The 12397-nt window shown below is 40.7% G+C and overlaps 1 protein-coding gene across 5 annotated transcripts in view; it reads right to left on the bottom strand.

Annotated features, from left to right (window-relative positions):
- Positions 1–12397, bottom strand: part of SNAP91 (synaptosome associated protein 91) — a 667800-nt gene that overhangs the window by 406782 nt on the left and 248621 nt on the right. For all 5 annotated transcript variants that reach the window (XM_085611031.1, XM_085611030.1, XM_085611029.1 and 2 more), the window contains exon 7: positions 1982–2093. In XM_085611031.1, the coding sequence (XP_085467157.1) occupies positions 1982–2093 (112 nt within the window). The remainder of the gene's footprint in view (positions 1–1981; positions 2094–12397) is intronic.

Consider the following 12397-nt stretch of genomic DNA (forward strand, 5'->3'; position numbering starts at 1 on the left):
AGAATTCATAAAAAATGCCTAAGAGGAGACTACTGCGCTCCTGCAGCCCCAAGCACTGTCTTGCACATGTTGGTGGTGCCCCTGCCCCTCCTTGACTGGGGGAGAATGTCTGCATTGTCAGCATTCCGTCCATCATTTGTTTGTTGTAACCCCCTGCCCCTCCTTGGAGCACCATGCAAGAGAGAAATAATCAAGTGACAAATCCTTGCTGGGCATTAGGGGGGCTTGCTCGTGGGAGCAGTGAATTTTATACGAGTGCCTCCTGACACTTTCCATTTTCTTAGCGGCCGCAGGTAAGGATGGTCAGGGACGTGAGACGATGCCACTCCCAGCTGCCCCGCCAGTTACCCGCTCACGCACCTTGGGACGCAGCATTTTCTTTGCTGCTCCCCGGTCAGAGGAGCCAGTCTCTGGCTTTCAGCAGGAGAGGCTATATGTGGCTGGCTCTTTGCTTTGGATCCTGAGATGATTTTAAAAACTACCCATACTCCGGAGTCATTGAACTAATCTCTCTCTATCAGCCCATAGGCCAGAAGCATACAAAAAAAAAAAAAAAATCAAACTTCATCTTGCTTGCCATGGGGGTGAGGATGGTTTATGCCCCTTGCTGATGGAAATACTTTTTAGGGGTGGGGGTATCAACCTATTCCAGGACGACCAATCACCACCCCATTTTAATTTTAAACAATCTATCCCTGGCATTCAGCGGCCTTTCAACATCTACCAGCCCCAGAGCAGAAAGACTGTCAAGGCTTTAGGGGGTGGGGTTTTGGCCCAATGTTAGGAAAGGGCAGACTTCACCACATTTAAAAAAAAAGATATATTCATTCACAGATGTCTAGTGGACTTCCCCGCGAGATATGCCCACTGAGCAGCACAGTGAAAATAAATGAGCAGAGCAGCTCTTTTTACTTTGTTTGTACACTGAGGACATCAGCACACCTTGCTCCCTACCTACTCATCATCCAGACAATAAGTTCTAGTCCAGCAGAATGAGTTAAAACTATAAAAAGGAATGCATCTCGTGTTAGCATGAAGAGGACTTTCCTCTCTGCAGTGGGAAAATGAGACGTTCAAATCTTCCACACCGCATAGTGTGCAAGGGTCAAGAGCGCCTTTTGAATGGGCGACAGTAAATTGGATTCAGTTTATAAACCATTTTAACAAACCTCAAGGGGGAGAGAGATGATTTATTAAGAGACAACAGTAGTACGTTCTTCCTAGGATAATCCTTTAACATAACCTAAAATGTCATGGTCCTATGCTACACATTACACTGAAAGAAGTCCTGGTGTCCCACCTTGTGTGGAGTAAAACATAGTTTAGTGTTGTGCATTGCAATTAAAAGGACGTTAAACTCTGACTCGTGGAGTGTGGCTTAATTCGTCTTCAAATTTGCTTTATGGTAAAGTGACATTCACTGGAGTAATTGGAGGAACTGTGTGTTAATCAGTAGTTAACTTACTGAGTGTCATTGTCTTATAAGTGTCTATGCAGCCCACTTAATCTCTCCTTCAAATCCTTAATGTCATAAATAGGCACAGTGGCCAATGTGGAATGATGAAATAATATTGTAATTCACCATACTAAGAAGGCAGCTACTTTAATGAACTTACACCATGAAACATCAGTGGCTATTTTCTATTTTTAATTTACTGGTCCACTATGACCGACAACCACTTTAATTTAAACAAGTATTGGGAAAGTGAATAGGTTTCTCCTTTGATACCAGGCATTTTTGTTTTCAACAAAACGCCACTGTGAATGCAAACACTTGTCATCTATGGCAAATACACAATAAATTGCCAAAGCATACAGATTTGCACCCCGTAGTAAAGGCTAGACATATTGCCATTGCTAAAGCTTGTATCAGCTATACGTGCATTTTTGTAGATTCTGAATTCCATGCATCACAGATCTATTTAATGCATTGTTTAAATGCTTCCAAACCTACAGAGAACTGGGTGGTATTGTGACTTACCCAATAAATTAATTATTCCATCATTGTAACATGCAAAAAGCTTGATAAGATCTTTAAAAAGAAGCATAAAAGCAGCATTTATGACACCATTCGTCAGTTCATTTGGATGGACCTGTAACAAGAAAGAAACAAAAAGTGAGCGCATCTCTCATTGGACTTATTGAAAGCTAAATAAATGGATTGCTTCAGAACAGACAATGCAAGCTTCACAATTATCAAAACTGGTTTAGTGATCACAAGGCATTAAAATACATAGTAACATAAAATGTTTTCATATTGCTACACCTATTACTATAGTAAAATTAAACTTCATTGTGTTATACTAATATTGTGTTACCCAACTTGTCATTAACTCGGCAGAAATTGCAGTTCCCATAACTTTCATAACATTAAGCTTAGCACGCCAAGGAAACTAAAGATGGCTTCCCTGAAAATATTTTGGGCATATTCTTAGAAGTGAAGCACTTGCAGCCTATGGGTTTAGTTTCTGCTACCATTTCTCTATCAACTTTGTTTAGCTTGATATGAAGCTCTCACATTGTTGAGTCATTCTAAGTCCCCTAAAGGGTTTCTTATTTTAGGCAGAATTTCAATCACTGCTGGCTTCCTGATTATGTTCCTAACTTTGGCTAAATATATGCTTCCCTGAGCCAGTAGGGGATATTCTGTCTTCATAACCTCTGCTGCACCAGTGAAGTGAAAGGTTTGTCAAGACCCAGAATTTGAGTGTTGCACATTTTCTGATGGATAGGACTGTACAACTTTGCCCTGCTTCTGTGACATGCCAAGTATGGAATAGGACTGTTTCTTGATCAGCAGGACTAAAAACAAAATCAAACAGGCTTAATCATGTATGGAGGTCATCCAAAGCAAGCGAGTCACTGAAAAGTCTCACAATCATGCAGCCCACCTGATCAGAACCAAACAATATACATACACTTTATAAGAAGCCACAAGACTTGCAGATGGCATTCAAGGACTGCCAGAGTGGTGAACATACATTGCCAAACCAATCGCAAATCCTTCCGGACTTGCTGAGAGCACATATTACACCTTTTCCGGCCCCAGACAAGCATGGGAAATATTACCCTTTATCACAAGGCCTTACAGTAGCATTATTTTGACTAGGGCTAGTCATCCTAATTTTGTAAACATATGGACTATCTATTTACCACCTACAGTTTCATACATATTTCATTTTAAATTGACAGACACCCCACTGCTGTTCCCTAGTTCCCGATAGAAACTGATGGGATAAGAAGTTGCTCCCAGAAAACAGATTATCAGGACAAGCTACTTTAGAGATATGGACCCTTACATTCCGATACACCAGGGGACATGTACCGGGTGCAAGCCTACTTTCAACAACATGAACCATAAGATTAGAGACCAACTGGAGCTATACCAGGTCTCCCTGTGAAATTGTCCCATGCCCCCACAAATTTTCATAAATCCCTATTTCCCAGTGTCACTGATAACTGCCAATGGGAGCTTTATCTTCTAACTAGTCCTTAGAATAACCTACTAATTAATTTTGGATTTCAATGGTATTTACCAAACTGCAGGGCTTTGCACTATTTTGGGAGCTTTTCAGAAGGTTGGGTTAAGCTCTTGGAGCTTCACCCCTAACTCGCTATACCCATCCTCACTAGCTGGACCACTGATGAAACTACAAAAAAAAGACAGCAACATTATAGCACAAATAGTATGTTGTACTGTCTTTGTAGGTGGAACCCTATGTTTATTCACTTGGGGAATAAATAAAGCCATTAGTGATACCAGCACCATAAAGTTTGAGTCTCTCAGATGTTCCTGGAGTTCTGGTCCATAGGTTAACAGTGGAGAAAGGAATGACCGACTGACTTGAAGGAAGAGTGCCTTCCCATGTAAGCCCTATAATTTTCTTTGTAGATCAATTCTTGGGTCACGAAGGAGTTAGGAAATGTTTGTGTATTTTGTTGTATCCAATTCCAGCTTTACAGTATCCTTATGTACGAGTAAAAGAAATCACTAAGTCTGGGTATTCAGGATACTGTATAGAATTACTTCAGTCATTCTGTTCTATAGTGCTATAGCTGTAACACCTGCTACCAGAAGACCGATCTCTCACTCTTGTTACCCAGGAGAGTCAAGTGTACACAGTACAGTAGTTGTTTATCTAAATGGAGTGCATTTGAACCTGTGACAAATTACATATAAATGTACAAGGAATCCTGAACAGTAACCAGAAAGTGACCCTGGAGTCAGAGGCCTCACAATGGGTATGATCTGTGTCTGGTATCAAAGCTCCACAGCCCACAAAAAAGGATACAGTGTGGTTAGAGAATGCAAGTATTTCAGCTTGGTTATGACAGAATGCACATCTGATAAATTCTGGGTCCACGATCTGAAGAACCTCATGAAGAGCTTCCACTGGGAAAACCCACAATATCTCAGTACTAAGTTACCAACATGCAAAGCTACAAAGTAAACTATTTAGCAGAGGCTGAACTAGGTAAAATGAGAGTATGAATGAGGGGCTATCCTATAAAACCCTCCGGAGCCTAGGCAACACCAAACGCAGTATAAACAGAGAACTGGCTCTAGCAGGAATTTAATTAGGTGAGTTACAATAAAGATAACCTATTGTTTGTTATGTCAACATAGAATCATTCATCAAGCAATTAAATCGAATCCTTAGAATTTGTATTATTTCACAGTTTTTGTAACAATGTATTAATTACATGATAATATTTATATATATGGGGTTGTTTATTATACGCCCAGGATTGAAACCTTACTAAGTAAATGCATTTTGGGCAATATTTATGTTAAAAGTTGCCTTCTTGACTGCACGATAATGATGCCTTGATAGATATCCAGTATATTTTTCCTTTCTAACAATGATGATTTAATTTCCAATTTTGAATCATTCTATGTTGTGATCTGAAAAGTGGGTCTGAGGGTCCAATATTTATACCTGGTGCCCACTTTGAAGTAGGAGAAGCTGCTGGAGTTCCCCCTTCAAAGATGTCTGGAATTTCCTGCCCCAGTCGCAGTTTGTCTAGCAGCACAATAGGCTAGTGTGACATGTGTGGGCTGAGCCAGTGCCTTTGGCAAGTGTGGTAGGTGACAGCTCTGCCATTTATCAATTCAGAGATCGCCCATCCTGCCAATACCCAGACCCTCTATTGTAATGCTGTCTGGGAGGAATACATAAACACCAACTACACCTAGTCATATGATCCAGGAACAGGCTGCAGGCTCCATATGGTTAGAGCACATAAAATGTCTAAACTCTCTAAAAGCAGCATTTTTAGAATTGCGACTTAAAATCCGACATTACCATTAAAGAGGATTTTAAAATACAATTCCTCAAACACCAAACTTGAATTCCCTACCTGCTCCAAATCAAAGGTTCCACTTCATAAATGCAATAAGGGAACCCAATGTTATCCTATGGGAGAGGTAGGCCTTGCAACAGTGAAAAACAAATGTACGAGTTTTTTACTACCAGGATATTTAAACCATAAAAGAACATCTCCAACTTTTTAAATACAATTAACCCTGCCCCATGGGATGTTTAGGCCCTATCCTATGGGTGACATATGTACTAAATAGTAAGATTTAGGCCTGGCAAAAGGTTTATTTTGCCAGGCTGAAATGTTAGTTTAAAACTGCACACACTGACTGCAATAGCAGGGGCCGGAGTCAGGTCTGAAAGGGCTACTTAAATGAGTGGTGCAATAATAGCATTTAATTTACAGGTGCTGGGTACATGTACCACCACATTACTAGGCACTTACAAGTAAATTACATGTGCTAATGTCACCATGTTTAAAGAGCAGGCACAAGCCCTTAAGCACTGGTTAGCAGTAGTAAAATGCACAGAGTCCTAAAAGCAAGCAAAAATGGGTTTAGAAAAAAGGAGAGGTGAAGGCAAAAAGTTTGAGGGTAAGGCATTAGAGTGGGCTACATCCAACATGCATCTTTAGAAGGCCTTGCAAAAAGTGTTAACACTTACAAAGTTCAGGAGCTAGTGGGGAACATGGCGGCCAGCTAGTAAGCAGGTCGGGAGCTACACGCATAGGCTCCAGGAACGCAATGAGACTACGGCATTAAGCGGTCAGTTTAACTGCTATCTCTACTACTCCTCGTGGTGAGGGCAGAGGAGAGGGCGCGAGAGTCGGAGGAATTCGGGTACGGGCTTCAATACTATCCACTTCTGATTGCCCTGGGGGGTTGATGTGCAAGTGTCCAGGTTTTCAGTCGTTTGAGGCCACAAGCGAACTCTCTAGCATTAGAGCAGCTCCGCGTGCTCTTCCCTGACTAGGAAGCAGTCCCAGAGGAGGATGGGGGGGGACTGGAAGACCCAGCACAAGCACTGGAAGCTGCAGGGAATGTGGAGCACGATTACTACGAAGAGGAACAACCCAGCAGCAGAGAAAGGAGCAGTATGAGACTGCCAAGTGTTTAGCCAGCATACAGAGTCAAGGGAGGAAAAGATGGCAGAAGTTTTCTGCTAGTTTTTAACATATGGAAGCCATAATTCTTCGACTAGAGGCTAAGGAGATCAAAGGAGGGGGTGGTTGTGGCAGGAGAGCTGAGAGATTTGAGTCCAGTAGCCCAGTCAGAGATTAAGGAGCGATTCTCAACATCTGAAGCTAACCAGGAAGGGATACAGGGCATGTGTAGTATCCTGGAGGAAAAGATGCTATTAACTCAACGCACAGAACTTTAGAAAGTAAAGTCCAGGAGTTGGGGCTAAATGTGAGTGATAATACTCGAGAGGTAGTAAGATTAAAACAAAGGGAGGAGGACTTAACAGAAAGGCTAAAGAGTATGGAGAATAATTCTAGGAGAAATAATATCAGGATCTTAGATGTTAAGGAAGGGGCAGTAGGGGGTGATGTTATATCATTTATAGTAGACCTTTCGACTAAAGCTTTCCCCCTAGTGACCTCTGCTATGTACCTGGAAACTGAGATTCAGAGAGCTTATCGAGATCCCTTTAAACTGAATGCTGGGCGGAAGCCTAGAAAAATTATACTTAACTTTCAGTCATATAAAGCTAAAGAGAAAATACTGGGAGCAGCCCTTAAAGAGAAATCATCCCAGGTCCAGTGTCTCACCTTCAAAATCAGGTCAGATATTTCCCACACGACAGAAGACAGATGGTGGGAGCTGGGCAAGCGATTCGAGCCTCTAAGGGAAATGGGGGCACAAGTGCAGTTAAGGTTTCTATCAATTTTGAAAGTTATGTGGGCTAATAAAATGCATTATTTGCTAATTCCGGAAAAGGCGGATAGCTTTATAGCCTAAAATATGGCAATAGACAAATAGGCAAGGCACACTGGCCAAATGTAGAGTGTGATGGTTTAGATCGGATTGTTAATACTGGATCTCCAAGGGTGGTAGCTTGAATTGGCTTAGCATGTCAAAAGGAAGAAATGGGAGGTTTCCAGGGGGGGTGGAGGGGGGAGGTACACTTGTGGTCGGGAGCATAGGGGGGAAAAAGAAAACAAAATACTCATATAGGGTAGTTTGTCACACAGGTTTTTGGGAGGTGTTTGCCAAAGGATAGGGGGGGGCTAGATATTATAAGCTGGAATGTGAATAGTTTAAGGGTTAAAAGAAGTCAACATCTGGTTCTCCAATGTCTAAAAGAAAGTTCATCTAAAGTCTTGCTGTTACAAGAGACCCATTTACTACGATCAGTAAATATGGCGTTGTTTACAAGGCAAAGCTGGGTAGATAAGGTCAGAAACACTGCATTAAAGGCGTGGCTATAATAATTAAGGTAAATTCTGGGGTAGAATTGCAGAGATCTAAGGTGGATGAAGGAGATCGCTGGATAGTAGTGGAGATCAAAGCTGGTCAGACTCTGTAGACCCTAGTTAGCTACTATGACCCGAATGTGGATGATCTCACAACATTGAACAACCAGTGGTCTCGTTTGTTAGATTTTGAAGCCCCACTTATTGGTAGTGACTTTAATGTTTTATTAAATAACAACCTACACAGATCCTCACCCTGTACCCATATCAGTTCACCTAGAGTCAGGGCTTATCTCCTATCAATGATGGATAACCTGAATCTTTGTGATGTGTAGTGTAGGGTGAAAGGTAAATCTAGAAACTGCTCCTTCTACAGTAAGAAGAATGGTCACTATTCAAGGATAGTTTTTTTCCTCAGAGATGAATAAGTAGAAAGAGTTACGGAGATTGACTATCAACCTATTCACATATCTGATGCTGCAATATTTTTAAAGCTAAAACTACCTTCAAATCTTGCACTAAAAAGAGGGACTTTAAACAGAAGGTTACTTCTGCAATCAGATATTATGAGCAGAATAGAAGGGGAAGCAACTAATTTATTTATATGGAATTTAGCTTCAGCCTCAATATATGTGGTATGTGATGCATTTAAAGCTTGGCTCAGGGGGGCTTTGAACAGCTCCTCTGTGGCGTGGAACAGAGAAAACAAGAAGCAGATTTCTTTGCATGAAGATAGGTTAGCGGTAGCAGAATCAAATCTGAAAGTCCGGGTGTTTCCAGGGGAATACAAAAGGGTTTAGTTGAAAAAGTGGAGGATCTACAACTCCATTTTAGACTGAAGATGGAGGAGGAGACCTGCAACAGAAATAAGAAATGAGTAAGATATGGGAGTATGAGCAGGGACAGAAATGCAGAAAATTACTGGCTATGAAGACTAAGATGGACAGGTCATGTAACTATATTAGGAAAATCAAGACTGAAGAATATGATAGGGTAGTGGAGGGCATGTAAGGGATAGAGCAGGCATTTACTCAATTTGTCCATGATTTATATCTAGAAGATCTTTCGATAGACGAGGCTGAGTTAGATCACTGGCTCTTAGGAAAATAACTACCGAAAAAGAGCATTAAGGATCAGAAATATTTGAATCAGGAAATAACAGGGCACAAACTCCTGACAGCAGTTAAACTTAAAAGGGAGAAAGCATCTGGGCCAGATGCAATTCCGAATGAAATGTACATATTGGTTGCAGAGCTAGTAATGCCGATCTGGCTAGAGTTATTCAATGAGGTGCTGAGAAGGGATTCACCATTGCCGGAGTCTTGGAATGAAACTGTCATTTTGCTTTTATTAAAACCAGGCAAGGATCCCGCGCAGTGTCAGTCGTATCGACCAATATCGCTGCTGGACTGCGATTATACATTTTTTACTAGTATACTGGCATTCTCTTTAAGTAAAATAGCTGGGACATTAATTAACAAATATCAGAAGGGTTTTTTACCAGGAAGACTGATGAAGGAGCTTGTACACACCTTAATAGGCTCGATAGATCTTGCATCAACACAAGACGCAGTCAAAGCCTTCGACCGAGTGAACTGGAAATATCTGATAGGTACTTTAAAAGCATTAGGTATTGGTGAGGCATTCCGTAAGGTATTGAGCTAAATAGACAGGGTGCCTATAGCACAAATACTAGTCCATGCTAGCCTAATGGCTCCGTTACAGATAGGAAGGGGGACGAGACAATGCTGCCCCCTGTCGCCCATCCTTTTTGATCTATATATTGAACCCCTGGACCAAAGTTTAAGGCACAATAGGTAAAAGTTCCCTTTTACTGTGGGCAGCTTCTCCAGGAAGATAGCTTTATATGCCGATGATCTGATTTTGTTCACCTCAGATATTAGTCAGGCTCTTCTGAATTTGATGGTAGAGGTGTACTCGTTTGGGAGGTTGTCTGGCTATGAGATTAACAACAGTAAAACAGAGGTGATGGAATGGAATCAAGATCTTCAAGACATTAAGCTATCAAAGTAATTAAGATATCTGGGAATAACAATATTACAGAATTTAGAAGAACTCCCCATGGTGAATTTAGGGAAAGATTTTAAAGAGGTAGATAAGATCTTAAAGAACTGGCATAATCTCCCTCTTACCTTGTATGGCCAGATCAACCTGCTTAAGATGTCCATATTACCCAAGTTTTCCTATTTGCTTGATAACATACCACTAAAGTTTAATAAAAAAGTCCCTTATGAGAATACAGGGAAGAATCAGATCTTTTATTTGGGCAGGAAGGGGGATTAGACTTTCCTGGAAGAAGCGGCGGTCTGGGGCTCCTGGACATTCAATTGCATTGCTGGGCATATCAATTGAAGAATAGTAGGATGCTTTTATTATGACCGGATAGCACACTTGTGGGACGTATATATAATTCTATGCTGGCTAATATCGCAGAAGTGGGTTTCATGTATAAATGTGGGGCTCCTAACTTTTTCTAAAAAGTACAGCTGATGGTATTAAAGGCTGCAGCAAAAATATGGTATGAATGCTTCTGGGTATCTCATACTATCTGCGTGGTTCACCTCAAGCAAAAACTCTATGGAGAAGGACCTTCAAGATCGTGAAAAAAAAGAGGTTGCTTAGTGGTATTGATATATGGTTGCAGCAGCAGAAGAAAGCATGAGATCTCCTTATTCGGTCTGGGAAGGTTGCTTGCCAAATGAACAGTTGTATGAATTATGGCAAGTATCTTTATGCATGCTTTATTCTGTGAAATCACTTCTTCACTCTATACAGAGTTTATTGGTCACCGCTGACTAAGATAAGAGGCGGCGGGGAGGCCAAATGCAAAAGGTGCGGAGAACAAGAGGAGGATGACATCCACATGTTCACTAGCTGTCCGGCCCTGGAAAAATTCTGGAAAAGAGTGGGTAAGAAAATGTCTGACATTCTAGGCGGGGAAGTGAAGGTAAGACCCACTTTAATCCTGTTTGTATTATACAGTCAGGATTTGGATCTGAGGGCTTCAAAGTGAGTTAATATTCTATTTAACTCTCCTTGCAAGAAGGGAGATATGCAAAAGGTGATGTCAGGCTACACCCTCCACTTGGAGGGAGTGGTGGAACTCTGCGAGATACTTTAGAGATCTTGACCAAAAGGTTAACCTGAGTAGAAAGAAGACCGAACATGGTTTATTTTGGAATCGATTGGATCACTAACGGAAAGATAAATTAGTCCAATGATTAAACCTCTTGGTCAGCTCATGATGTAAGTCGCTGGTTGGTAACTTGCCGTAAACATCAGTTGAGAATAGACTCCCAATATATAAGCAATTGGATCAGGAGGGGGCTTGCTTATTTGAGGTAACATGAGAACTAAAAACAAAAAACAAAAAAAAGCACTCACAAAGTTCAGTACCCATATTCATTCTGCTGAAACTCTTACTGAGTGCTTACTAAATTGCTGTAACGCTCTGTTGCACTAACCCAATGCAACATTATTCCTCACAAACACAAATGACAAAGCAATCAAACAATTATCTGGTGTGTTAGATAATGATGTAAAACACAAATAGAGAAAAATAAATATTTATCAAATTCCTCTGACATTGAGCCATCAAGGCTGTAATTCATAGCAGCGGCAACTAGATGGCAGCTAATTAATGATAACATTAAGAAGAAGACAGACAAATGCCACAGGGAGCAGTTTAATGCCAATGCTTTCTTTCAGAAGGGTTACAATCCAAGTGGCAGTAGTAAAATCAACAATAGACACAACATATGTTTATTTGTTCTTATATGGTTGGAATTAAGAAATTAAGGACACTAAAAATTATTTGCTTATTTCTTATCAAGTAGTCTCACTGTAATAAACCCACCTGTCAAGGTGAGAAGATGAATACCCAAAGATATGTTAAGCAATATGACAAAACCCCTACAACTATCTAGTCATAGACTCTCCAAAAGCAAACAAGAACAATCTTTCTCTACCTCTGGGTCACTCGTCATTAGAAGGAAGTCACGGTTAAAGGCTTATTCTCAAGAATGGTTGAGGAGTGTGTATAACATATCCCACAGCAGTATTGTGAAAAGAAGAAGAAATGGCGCATTCAAACCAAGTTCATAAAAAGAATAATATATCACCCATTCATTTCAAACTTTTTGAATAATAGTGATAAAGCTGAGAAAATAGCATTTGGAGTGATAATAATGACACTACTCATTTCACTAAAGTAGTTTAAATCTATAAACAGTGTCCAGATCTAAGCTCTCAGGGAATTTTCTGCCACAGGACATATTGTTAAGAAATGGCTATTTGGATGACAATTTTGAAATTAATGAAGATTACTAAATAACACTGTAATAAACCTGCTAGTGCCCCAATTGCTTGAAAAACACCACGGAAAAAGAAGATGGAACCTCTGCACCAACAAACACTGCCTTAGTAATGCATCAAGAATTTCCTCCTGGGCATGTGGTAAAAAAAAAAAAAAAGAAATTTAAGAAGAGCCTGCATCTCCCTAAAGAATGTAAGTTACCAAAGACTCTACTGCCTGCAAGAACCCTACATTTTTGGAGTGGGCTGAGTCAGAGGTCCACTTTGGAGCTTCTTTCCTACTTCCCATTAGGGTGCTGGAGAAAGCCCAGCATATTGTGTGCCG

This window comes from Triturus cristatus, chromosome 6, assembly GCF_964204655.1.
Source record: "Triturus cristatus chromosome 6, aTriCri1.1, whole genome shotgun sequence".
Taxonomy (NCBI): Eukaryota; Metazoa; Chordata; class Amphibia; order Caudata; family Salamandridae; genus Triturus; species Triturus cristatus.